The 13326-nt window shown below is 36.0% G+C and overlaps 1 protein-coding gene across 1 annotated transcript; it reads left to right on the forward strand.

Moving 5' to 3' along the window:
- Positions 1-260: 260 nt before the first annotated feature.
- Positions 261-12550, forward strand: LOC110132257 (ATP-dependent RNA helicase DDX3Y-like). The gene is made up of 17 exons (XM_020885477.2): positions 261-528; positions 2426-2486; positions 4146-4193; positions 4687-4816; positions 5433-5588; positions 5663-5762; positions 6131-6266; positions 7242-7327; positions 7567-7665; positions 7751-7911; positions 8195-8339; positions 8443-8587; positions 8829-9010; positions 9107-9224; positions 9391-9544; positions 9791-9924; positions 10121-12550. Exons 1-17 carry the CDS (start codon positions 484-486, stop codon positions 10198-10200), a joined length of 1980 nt encoding a protein of 659 aa, XP_020741136.2. The 5' UTR covers positions 261-483; the 3' UTR covers positions 10201-12550.
- The last annotated feature ends 776 nt before the right edge of the window (positions 12551-13326 follow it).

Raw genomic sequence — 13326 nt, forward strand, 5'->3', positions numbered from 1 at the left:
GAAAATCAGATTCGTGGAACTAAAACAGAAGTGCATCGCAGAACTTTAGAAGAAGCAGGGAAACTACGATGGCGGGGAGTGGGTGAGGAGAATTGAGGTATACTGGTGTTAGGTTTAAATGCACCCCCAAGCGGTTGATGCTAGTTCTGCAAAATTCCAACACCCCGGGAGGGGGCCGAACAGAAGCTCTCGCGAAATTAGCGTTTGATGAACGGGATTGACTAAAAGATCCCGCGAGATTATGACTTCACTAACGCGACTTGGCCAGAAAGAAGTAACGGTAGATTTAAAGGAAGTGCGGGGGTGAGGGGGGCTGTTTCCTGCCATCAGAGGCAGACGCACGGTTACGTATCAGCGGAAAGCCGTTCTAGAGAGTTTGTTTCCGGCAGGCCAAGCTGTGAGCCGGTTCCCGCGGGAGTCGTTTCAAATACGGATAGGCTAAACAAGCGGTGTGAGACCGAGAGTTCGCGCTTTTCTTCAGGCATGAGTCATGAGGCGGTGAAAAACGTACAGGAGGTGGATCAGCAGGTGAGTCAAAATGTTCCTATCCTTTCTCCGTGGGCATTTTCTCAGGATTAATTTGATTTGTGGAGCAGTGTTGACGTGACACCTTCCCTCTTCCTTTTGCTGGTTGCTTTATTTGGCTGTGGTTGACAGCAAACGAGGGAAAAGACCGACTTAAGGCATTGTTGGGGGTGGGGAGGCGGTATGGAGGAAGAAACAAATTGGTAGTGTTCTGACTTCGTTTACTAGTGTATCATGGCCCCTCACAATGGCGAATTTGGCGTGTGTGCGCGCGATCTCGGAGCGGCGTGTTTGTACTAGTACCGACTGATTAGTGGTGAGGTACGCGGTATTGGCCCGCTTTTTTCTGTTGTTCTTGGTTTTAGCTGTACGGCATTAATTTCAGGCACAATGTCGTTGGTATACAGGCGTACGGTCGCTTGCTTACGAAATTAAGTGGGAAGGGGGTTGGGCACTGGGTCTTATTTCGGAGCAATGGCGGCGGCCACTGTTGTTTCGTTGCACTGTTTTTCAGCGCTGCGCTCCGCTCACCGAAGCCCTACTGCATGGTTTGTGCTTGTGGGACCCTGGCGGACGATTTTATTTTTAGAAAATAAAACGGCAGTTTTGTTATTATTTCTTTCCGGGATTTCTTCCCGCTGTACTTTGAGTACCCCACGTGATGAGGTCCTGTTTCCGGAATGGAAAGCTTTGTGACGCAAAAGACGCGGAAGGGGAATAGTGGGAAGGGGAGTAGGAAACGGTCGCTGCTTGCTTACGTACATTCCTATCTGCGCGTAGTGGAATCGGGAAGCTGGCGGGAGGTTAGAGATTTGCAGTATTCCCTTTATTTTAAACCCACTGAATGGCCGTTAACCTGAGGATGTTAAACTTTTGAGTTGTCGTACTTTGTTGAACGTGTCGTAAGGTTAAGCGTTTGTTTTTAAGTTTCATCTGAGAGAAAATAACTAGGAAAGAGACGATTAGCAGGAAAAACTTTACATGTTACATTGCTTTCTTGTTCCTAATGTGGAAAATATTCAAATATGTCAGTCAAGACATATGCCTTTGTTGATAATGTGTGGTGTTTGGTAATATTATTCTTGAACTTTTAACGTGTCTATGTATAAACAGTATATAGTACATTTCCTGTAGCAGATAGGTGTCACTATTGCTCCTTGATCTTTTGTGCTTTTTAAAATTTATTCTGACATGTATGATTTTCCATTATTTTAATTTCTTGGTTAGTTTTTCTGAAACTCAATAAACTGAAACTTTTCTACAGTATTGAAATCCATCATTATAAAGGGACAGATATTGAAGTGAAATTAAAGGTGCTTCTCTTGTATAAACTTTTAATGTCATTTGCCCAGTCTCTTTGCATTTACCATAAAATGGCAGATAATAAATACTGCATTCACAATGTGGTAAATATTACATGATAACAGTAATAAGTGTCACATTGCGCACTAAGTGATGGGTGGTGCTGCTGTTTATGAATTTATTTGAATTAAAAAGTTGCACACTGCTGCAATATAAAGTTAAAATATTTAATTGTTCTTAAGTTATGTAGCATTTAGGGAATAAAGAACAAATCTTCAGCTTGCCCAGAAAAGAAATGACTTTGAGAATGTAACTTGTGATGACTGAGGTGATTTTACTATGCAGAATTACTTTGGGAAAAACTTGTTTTGGATGAATATATTTGAACTATCTGTACCGGTGTACTTCTTGGCATGCAGGTCCTACTTTTTGCCTTTGCCATAATTTGTAGACTTCTACAAGGTGTTAAAAATAAGAGCTTGTAATGATACAGTGTATGATTAGAATTTAGGACTTCTAATTTGTCTTTTGTAATGCTGTCTGTGCTTGATTTTTCCTTTTTTCAGCATGTGAACTATTAATGTCTCTTTTCTTCTAGTTGGCTAATTTAAACCTGAATTCTGATAATAATCAGAGTGGAGGAGGAAGTACAGCTAGCAGTGAGTAAAATTTTTATTTGTTTAGAATCTGTTAATATCTCAATACTAATTTTAAATTCAAAAACCATTCCGTGACCGTATAAATTTATAAAGTAATTTGGCATGTTTGGATAATAAGAGATTAATTGGTTCTTTTCCAGTGTAAACTCTTAATCATGCCATAGAAAATTAATATTCACACTTTGAGAAAACCTCTTATACCCAGTATGAATCCTTCTCAGACACAGAGGTGAAGACATGTTGATCTCTCTTTTGAATTGACCTGAACTTGAACTGTGTTAAACCTAATAAAGGGAACTTGTGCAATTGTGTGTTATGACTTTTGCTCATTTCCCATGAAGAAACTGAGCCTTTCTGACGGAACCTCGCTTTACTGATTCTTAGATGGTAATTCAGAGAAGGCAATGGCAGCCCACTCCAGTACTCTTGCCTGGAAAATCCCATGGACAGAGGAGCCTGGTAGGCTGCAGTCCATGGGAGTCTCAAAGAGTCAGACATGACTGAGAGACTTCACTTTCACTTTTCACTTTCATGCATTGGAGAAGGAAACGGCAACCCACTCCAGTGCTCTTGGGAAGCCTGTTGGGCTGCTGTCTATGGGGTCGCACAGAGTTGGACACAACTGTAGTAACTTTAACAGCAGCAGCAGCAGATGGTAATTAGAACTTGAAATATTAACTATGTTATTAAAAGTTTATTTGAAAAGTTAAATTTTGGGAAAAGAGTAGTGTTTCTGCATTGTTTTTGCTACTGGTTAGAGTTAATGTCACTGTTAAGTGGATTGGGACAGGAAGTTTGTGACAGCATATCTCAGCTTGTACCTTGATTTCCAAGACAGCAGTTGGTGCACTCTGAAAATCCTCTTCAAGTCTGGTTAATTGGTATGTTATTTGTCACTATATGAATTTTTTAAAGATTTAATTCTGCCATCAGTTTTGAAGTACTTAATCTCAAGTAAAGTTAGAAATTTAGTTTTAATTTGGATTTCCTATCAGTTCCTCCTTAAAATCATCTATCCTTTACAGTTCTCATTGTTTAAATTTTTTAATGTTTGTTTTAGCAAAACAGCTGAATTGAAATTGGTTAACAGACAGGGCATATATATGGTCTTTCCTAGTAGCTTGTTTTAGTGTATATAATGCTGGGAAGGACTGGGGGCGGGACGACAGAGCATAAGATGGCTGGATGGCATGACCGACCTGATGGACATGGGTTTGGGTAGACTCTGGGAGTTGGTGATGTACAGGAGGCCTGGTGTGCTAGGGTTCATGGGATCGCAAAGAGTCGGACACAACTGAGCAACTGAACTGAACTGATTTGTTAAAGCTTGTTTCATGTGACAATTTTCTGAAAGACCAGTGTCATTCAAAATAATTATATACTAGTAGCTGTTAAAATGTGTTTCATTTTAGGAGGTTTTCCTTTAAGTAACTAAATTCAAAGAATAGCTGTTTTTAAAGTGTTTTCTAGGATGAGTTGTTTTTTCTTTGTTTTGGCATGCCATAAGGCATGTGAGATCTTGATTTCCTCACCAGGGAGCTAACCTATGTACCATCTACAGTGGGAACACAGAATCTACTGTATGAACAGGAAAATCCCTAGGACCAGCTGTATCTGGGGGATTTGATCAGTTTTTAATTTTACGTTTTTCTCTTATAGAAGGGCGCTATATACCTCCTCACTTAAGGAATAGGGAAGCATCTAAGGGTAAGTGGTTATTCAACTTTTTCTGCTTTGAAAATTAAAGCTTCAAGAATGAGGTCACTTTGGGACTGTGTACACATTTTTCTTCTATGCTTTTCTGTTTTCAAAAATTAGTACTTCTTAACTTCAGAAACATTCATGTAATTTTACATCATGTGAATTTCTTATTCCTTTTAATCAACTTTGAACCCAAACTTGCACTGGCATACTTTCACAACTTTTATCTTCTCAGGGGTGTTATTCATTCAGTGATTGTTGTTTTACTATGAGTCTGTTTTGCTTAATACAGTAATTTTTAGTGGAAAAGAGGATTTAAATAGGAAAATTTTGTTTGCTAGTGAAAACACATCTCAACCTTGATTCTCTTTTCCAGTGTTTAGATAGTAATTTCAGTGCCCTTTGGTGTCAGTCACAAGGATAAGACAAAGGAAAACTGTTTTTCAAAAGACAGGAAACTTGTAAGTCACCTTTTCTTACTCTTAACTTTTTTTGAAAGGATTTTATGGTAAAGACGTTTCAGGGTGGAGTTGTAGTAAAGAAAAGGATGCCTACAGCAGTTTTGGATCTCGAGATTCAAGAGGAAGACCCAGTTACTTCAGTGATCGAGGAAGTGGATCAAGGGGAAGGTAAATTATTGTCATGCTGTTAGTGTGTATAACATAGCATTTCAGGAATCAACTCTTAATTTTGTGTGTTCTCATTCTTTGTACTTTCCGTAGCATTTAATTTGTTGTTTTTCATTAACAGACTATTCTTCCATTATAGATAGGTAGGTTTCCCTCCCCTCTGTGCTTTGCCATGCTGCATATTGGGATCTTTGCATGTCCCCTGCAGTGGAAACACAGAATCTTAATCTCTGAACCACTAGGGAAGTTCCCCTATAGATTAGATTTTAAGGAAAATATTGGCTACTCATTTTTAACTCTAAAAGGTCTTTACTAGTTTTAGTTTGGTTAACTGGAATTAAAAGTAGTATGAATATGCTGCTTGATGTGTATATATATATCCAAATATTTCTTAACATTAATGTTATGCCTTTGTTTTTTAATTAAATATAAATTACAGATAACCATAGCTAAATTAGAAGATGTTATTTCACAAATAAGTTAGCCAATATTGAGTTACTCTTTGAAAGTTACTTGTGACCAACAATTGAATTACTAACATATAGCTCTGTTTTTGGAGACATGATAATATGGGCTAAATGACATACTCTGTAATCTGTTTGCTTGTGCTGTTTAGGTTTGATGATCGTGGGCGGAATGACTGTGAAGGTATTGGCAGTCGTGACAGAACTGGCTTTGGCAGATTTGAGCGTAGTGGACACAGTCGGTGGTGTGATAAGTCGGATGATGATGATTGGTCAAAACCACTTCCACCAAGTGAACGCTTGGAGCAGTAAGTTTTTGTTATTTACGTTGGTGGGAAACTTGCCATCTAGCGTCGTACATATAACAATCATTTCATTTCAGGGAGCTCTTTTCTGGAGGAAACACTGGGATTAACTTTGAGAAGTACGACGATATACCAGTAGAGGTAACTGGCAATAACTGTCCTCCACACATTGAAAGTGTAAGTATTTTATTTGACTTTTTAACTGTTGTTTACAGTTACTGCTGAAAATTTCACTGGGTTATGTATGAGAAAGGAGAGACAGACTAATGTCACCATTTTGAGGACACCTTAATTAGGAAACATGTCAAATATGCAGAAAACCTCAGAACTACTATGTTGCAGATTAGACTTTCAAAAGTCTATTTTCTTACAAAGAACTGGATACTTTCACTTAAAATCCAAAGCAGCTGTACATTTAATCACAATTAGACATTTAGCTATTAAATTCCATTCTAATGCTAATATAAAACAATGCAGCAGAACATTAAGGCATTTTTATCTAGTTTATATATTTATTTGATAATCTGGTTAAATTTTATTAACAGTTCAGCGATATTGCAATGGGAGAAATTATTATGGGAAACATTGAGCTTACTCATTATACACGTCCTACTCCAGTGCAAAAACATGCCATTCCCATTATTAAAGAAAAAAGAGACCTGATGGCTTGTGCCCAAACAGGTAAGTTCATTAATGGAGAATACCTGGACTAGCTTTGTAAAAACAGAGAAAGGCCTGTGTCCTAAATTTAACTTGATTTTATAGTGAGGGAAGTATTAGCTGGGCATATCTTTTATGTCTTTCAATCCTTTGGATAAAACTAGTGTTTTTATCAGGGCATCTTGGGGAAGTTTATAGCAATATTGTCAGCCAGTTGATATTGCTGACTTCCCAAACTGAGTACAGAGCAGGGGAAAATTATGAAGTCAGTGGAAGGAAAGTTAGCAATATAATTGGGATATGAAATGTATAGTCAGGGAAGAGCCTGTGATCCTGAGAAAGGAAAAGGTGCATGTCATCCTTTAGTGTTTTATGAGTTGGGGACTGAGAGGGCTGTAGTAGTACTGTTTAGTCCTGTATCAGAATTTGACATAGGTTAAAGAGTACAAATCTTAACTTTGGTTATGTACTGAACTTTTTGTATGGGTGTGTATATGTAAATATTATAAATTTAAATCATTTATCATTTTTTATACTTTTTTTTTTTTAAGCAGTAGGTAATTTCTTTATATGTAACTGGCCTTTGGGACAAGACCAACACTTGTTTTTTTAAGTAATGTTTTCTTGCAGTAGTTAGTACCCATGGCTTTTATTTTGCAAAGTAAGAGAATGATCTACAACGTCCTTTGCTAGTAGGACTTTCGTAAGAAAGTTTGCTGACATTCTACCAGCTGCCAAATAACAAAAAAATTTTGAAGTAGAAGTTGATGCCAATTTAAAAATAAAAATAATTGTGTTCTTCTGTAGATTGTTGCAAAGAAGTATATGTTGATCTGTTAAAAATGGATCACAAATCACTCAGCATTCTTCACTTAGTTGTATAAATGCATTTGTCACAGAATTAGGCATTAAGTAAAAAAAAATTTTCTCACTAAATGGGTATTTAGAATACTTTTTTTATTATTCAAAGTTAATAAGCCATTATTTTTTTAACAGGGTCTGGGAAAACTGCAGCATTTCTTTTGCCCATCTTAAGTCAGATTTATACAGATGGTCCAGGCGAGGCTTTGAAAGCTGTGAAGGTAGAGATTTGTTTATAAAACAAAAAGGTTTTCCTTAGAACAATGTTTGTCATCATTTGTTGGAACTTTTCTTTCAAGTAAATATACTCTCTTTCATTAGTCTGTTAACTCAATAAAAGTTCATTTTCAAATATAGTTCTTAAATTACAGAAGGGATTTTATTGTCACGAACTTTAGAAATGAATAAAAAAAGATTTGAATCTTTTGATTTTAATTTATAAATTGTACTTAATTCTTAGGAAAATGGAAGGTATGGACGCCGTAAGCAGTATCCAATCTCCTTGGTTTTAGCCCCAACAAGAGAGTTGGCTGTACAGATCTATGAGGAAGCCAGGAAAGTAAGTATGCATTTTGCTGATTATTGACTTTTTTAATAGATTCTAGTGTAGTTTTTATGACTATCTAATAAATTATTGCTTGCAGTTTTCATACCGATCTCGACTTCGTCCTTGTGTGGTATATGGTGGTGCTGATATTGGTCAACAGATTCGAGACTTAGAACGTGGATGTCACTTGTTAGTTGCCACTCCAGGACGTCTGGTAGATATGATGGAAAGAGGAAAGGTTGGGTTAGATTTCTGCAAGTAAGTTGATTTTTATATATGAAGTATAATTAACTTGTATATTAGTATTCATCAGTTTTGTAGTATTTTGTAAAGTAGTAGCTGATCTGCTTGGTTCATTGTAACAGATAACAGCTAATTTGGTTATGTGATCTGTATGTGGTTTACATAGTGAAATTTGAATCTCAAATGTTAGAATGACTGTATTAGCATAAATCAGTATAGGCACAACAAAAATTAAGTTTCTTATCAAATTCTAAACTTAAGTTTCTCATCAAATTCTGAACTATCTTTTTAATAACAGATACTTGGTGTTGGATGAAGCTGATAGGATGCTGGATATGGGATTTGAACCTCAGATACGTCGTATAGTTGAACAAGACACTATGCCACCAAAGGGTGTTCGCCATACCATGATGTTTAGTGCTACTTTTCCTAAGGAAATTCAGGTAGTTCCTTTTTTTTGAAAAAAGAACATTTGTATAGATGTTTTCTTGAGTTAATGTTAGTTAAAATAGGAAAAAAGTAAAGACTTCCTTGACCCTCTTTCAGATGCTTGCTCGTGATTTCTTGGATGAATATATCTTTCTGGCCGTAGGTAGAGTTGGCTCTACCTCTGAGAACATCACACAAAAAGTAGTTTGGGTGGAAGAGGCAGACAAACGGTCATTTCTACTTGATCTCTTAAATGCAGCAGGTAAAATTTTGAGTAATTATATTGCTAGATATTAAAGAGACTATTAAAATACCTTTAGCCTATACCCTGTGTTTACTCACCCTTCTGACCATGGATGTAAAGCTGCTTTTTCATTATCTCCATGTGCATTCCTTCTGAGTGCAAAGAGAAGTAGCAAATCATTAATATTTAGATCAAGCAATGATGCAAAGTTGCTATTAATAAAGAAAAGATAAAGTATTTTTTATCAATAATTTTTCAGGGAAGGATTCGCTGACTTTAGTTTTTGTTGAGACCAAAAAGGGGGCTGATTCTTTGGAGGATTTCTTATACCATGAAGGATATGCTTGTACAAGTATCCACGGAGACCGCTCACAGAGAGATAGAGAGGAAGCTCTTCATCAGTTCCGCTCAGGAAAATGCCCAATTCTAGTGGCTACTGCTGTGCGTATATTTTCTGCTCTTTTTTCTTTTTTTTTTCTTTTTTCAATTACACATCTTTGAATATTGCCTTATTTTAACAAAAATTGCTTTTTTTAGGTGGCAGCAAGAGGACTAGACATATCAAATGTGAAACATGTCATCAATTTTGATTTGCCAAGTGATATTGAAGAATATGTACATCGGATTGGCCGTACAGGACGTGTAGGAAACCTTGGTAAAGTGTTTGGTTGCTTGCTGGTTGACACAGTTTTAAATCCTAGAACTTGTTTTCAAGGGAAAGTTGACATCGGATGTCAGACAGTTTAATATTGTGTATTGTTTATATTTTTGTTTTCTGATTAATGTTCTAGACCTCATTTACTTTTTTTGGATTCTTGTAGGTCTTGCCACCTCATTTTTGAATGAAAGAAATGTAAATATTACAAAAGATTTGTTGGATCTTCTTGTTGAAGCCAAACAAGAAGTGCCATCCTGGTTAGAAAATATGGCTTATGAACACTATTACAAGAGTGGCAGTCGTGGCCGTTCTAAGAGGTACGGATAGTTTTAAACCTTTGTCATTAATATCATCTGGGAAAGGAATTTTGTCCAGGGTTAACTAAAAACTGCCATTACTATACAAGTGACATTTTCAGAAAGGATAGCGTGGAGTAAATGCCAGAGGAAGAAGCCACATGGAAATGAGTTGAAGTTGAGGACTGGAAAGTTTATGCATGGAAATTGTCGTTTTATTTCAATTATGTTCTTAAAAACCATCATATCTTTTTCCTTGTAATATAGATTCAGTGGAGGATTTGGTGCCCGTGATTATCGACAAAGTAGCAGTTCTGGCAGTTCTAGCTATAGTAGTGGTCGTGCAAGCAGCAGCCACAGTAGTGGAGGTGGTCATGGCAGCAGCAGAGGATTTGGTGGAGGTAATAGTGTAATTTTCCCCCTTTTATATAAATTTTTGCAAGGGATTCCCCCCTTTTTCAAAGCATAACTTGAGAAATTTTATTTGTGAAGAACACAACCAAATAATACAGTGTTTTTTATTAGGCTTATATCAGACTACTAGAAAAAGGAAATATGGCTGACTAATTTGTCTTTTTTTTTAACATTTCTTGATAGGTGGCTATGGAGGCTTCTACAGTAGTGAAGGATATGGAGGAAATTACAGCTCTCAGGGGGTTGACTGGTGGGGCAACTGAATCTGCTTTGTAACCAAGTCACTTAAAAAAAACTACAATGGAAACCACATGTAACTTTGCCAGATTGTTTTGTGTAGAAAGGAGATCTTGTAGTGCGTTACCCACAGTGATTCCTCTGAAAATTCAAGGAAGCTTAAAGCCAAAAGAAGGAAAAAGAACAATCAACAACTCCATTGGTTTGAAAACTTAATTGCTATGGTTTGGATTAACTTCCCTTCTGCTTGTTTCCACCCCAAACTGCATTTATAATTCTGTGACTGAGGATCATTTGTTTGTTAATGTACTATGACTTTTAAGTTTTAGACAACTTTTTATTTTGATGTCCTGTTGGCTCAGTAATGGTCTCGTTTTCATGTATTCATGGAATAAATTCACTAAATTTGGGCTAAGATCACACCTTGGCACACAGGTGTGATACAGCTTACTTAACAGGAATTGTTAATTCACATCTATTACAAAGTAAGAAAACTTGAGCAGTAACTTGCATTAGGACTTAATATTTGGAGATTGGGGAGAAAAATATCTTACAGCAGAATTACCTTCTGATGTGGCAAACTGTACTTATTTAAATTTGTACTTGCTCATTCTATCCTGGATAGGCATTTATAAATTATAAATAAGCCATTCCAGTCATGATAAGGTTGCATGTATGAATGCATCCATACATTTTTCAAAGCATTCTTGAAGTTAATGGAAGTAAATATAACAGTCCCTCTTAATTCTAAGATAGGCAAGTCGGGTATATGTTACCACAGGAGAAGTTTGAAAATTTGATTATAAAAAAGTATTTAGTGAAAATTTCATCTAATTAGATTTTTTTCCTGCCTGCCCTGAGTAAAATTGAAATGGTAGTATGGTTGACCATGCCAGTGACCAGTCCTTTTATGGATCAGCTTGGGTTTTGGTCTTAAATGCATGCTAGTGTTGATGTTTTTTGGTCAGAAGGATATGAGCAGGAGGGATCATGCAGCAGGCTTTACTTTATTGCAGATTTTCTTTACTCTCTTTACACTGCGTTGAAATGTTTAAATGGCTTACATTTGTGGACTTTGTCAGTCAGCATAACAACACACAAATCCTTGAGATTACACGGGTTAGAAATATGTACTAAGCTGCTCAAGTTGTTTTTTCTGTATAGTATAATTATATTTTAGTTGCATAGGTTTCCGTTGTATTTTACAGTTGTTTTCTGCTAAATTTGGCTAAAGATGATTATTCACCAACTAAAATTGTCTCCGTCACTTGGAATTGGTACTTTTCTCTGGTTGGATAATAATCCAACATAATTAATAATCTTAACAATGGCATAAGAAGGCAAAAATTTCTTACAAGTGCAATAATAGATTTTCAAGTGTATTGTGCCTTGTTCTAAAACTTTTATTAAGTAGGTGCACTTGACAGTATTGAGGTCATTTGTTATGGTGCTATTTCAATTAGTCTAGGTTTAGGCCCTTGTACATTTGCCCATAACTTTTTACAAAGTACTTCTTTTATTGCACATTCAGAGAATTTTTAATATATATATATATATGTCTTTTGTGCATGTTCTTAAACTTCCAATCTTACTTTGTCTCTTGGAGATTGTTGAACACATCTTTTTAGAACTAGATTCTAAAATTTTATTTGGGACCATTGAATGATGATTGGGAAGAAAACTCTTTGCACATGACAGATTTTAGATACTTTTTTGCTGCTAGTGCTAGTCTGTGTAGTATTTATTGAACATTTTGACAAATATTTATTTTTGTAAGCCTAAAAGTGATTCTTTGAAAGTTTAAAGAAACTTGACCAAAAGACAGTACAAAAACACTGGCACTTGAATGTTGAATGTCACCGTATGTTACATAATAAATTTCAGGTTAGTGTGAGCTTTAATGTTAGGTCTTACTACACTTTTAGTCAAACTAAGCAGACCCAGCATTGACTTTGTAGATAGCTTTAACTTTCTAACAAAATGTAAAAGAAACTTCGCAACTTGAAGCTATAACATGCCAAGGTTTTGATATGATGTTATCTTAAAACACTTCTAAACACTTATGAAGTGTCCACATTTTCAGAAATTCTATAGAGTTCTATTTAGTTCCATATGTTTGTTTTTCAGTGTCTGGCCTTTTTCTCAACCATGTGGTTATCTTTGTGTATTGCCATATCAGTGACTTACATTTAAGTTTTGTCAGCCAGCAATATTTTCAGTAAATAAGAATGGATTTTAATTTGCCAAATGTAGACATTGAACCTCAAGTCACTGTAAGTTTAGTAATTGCTTAATGTATTAGTTTTCGATCCTTTCACTGCATGTGCTGTGTTTACTCTGACTTTACTAAAATAAAGAATACAATCTTTGCTGTCAGTTATGGTTTAATGAGAGGTAGAAATGAATTTGTGCCCTCCCCATGAAAAGTTTGAATGTGAGATTTCTTGCTTATTTGTAGAACTAATTTATGAAAGACCTCTTTTAGTTTTAAGTATTTGAATAAATGACAAAGATGGTATTACGGAAGGTATATGGAGAAACAATTTTAATCTTAAATCACAGAAATCTAAATGACCTATATAGCATGTATTGCATCTATCAATGTAAGAATCAAGAATTAGAATAGGTAACCTATGGCAGAAGTGCCCAGTTTCCAACTTTTGGTCCTTTCTGTTGGCTGATAAATCAGTATTACCACTGTTACCATGCAGTGATGCTGGCAGCTGTGCCACATAACAGATTTTGTTAAAAGAACCAAATCAATTTAACATGTTAACATTACAGTAGTTCTATGACACATGGTTTTTGTTTTATTTTTAAACTTCAGTGTCCTTGTGTCCCCTTATTAGAACTAACCTCCCATGTTTCCTAACTTCTTTTACTGTAGACTGGCTTTCATCTGTAAATCAGTGTGTTCTTGTACAGTTTCTTGCAGTCAGCATTCTGTCTGTGTGATAAAATATTGTCTATAGTTTCAGTCTAACCGCTGTGTTGAATTATCTTCTGTGCTGAACTTATCAGGGTGGTTTCCAGGTTGTGGTTATGTTAAATTATTTATGACACCTATTAAAGAAAAGGAAGAAAATAACTTTATTCAAGAGGGTCTACATGGGCGCTTGCAGTATGGGAGAAAGACTACTGCTTTCTCCCAT

Source organism: Odocoileus virginianus, unplaced genomic scaffold, assembly GCF_023699985.2.
Source record: "Odocoileus virginianus isolate 20LAN1187 ecotype Illinois unplaced genomic scaffold, Ovbor_1.2 Unplaced_Contig_32, whole genome shotgun sequence".
Classification (NCBI taxonomy): domain Eukaryota; kingdom Metazoa; phylum Chordata; class Mammalia; order Artiodactyla; family Cervidae; genus Odocoileus; species Odocoileus virginianus.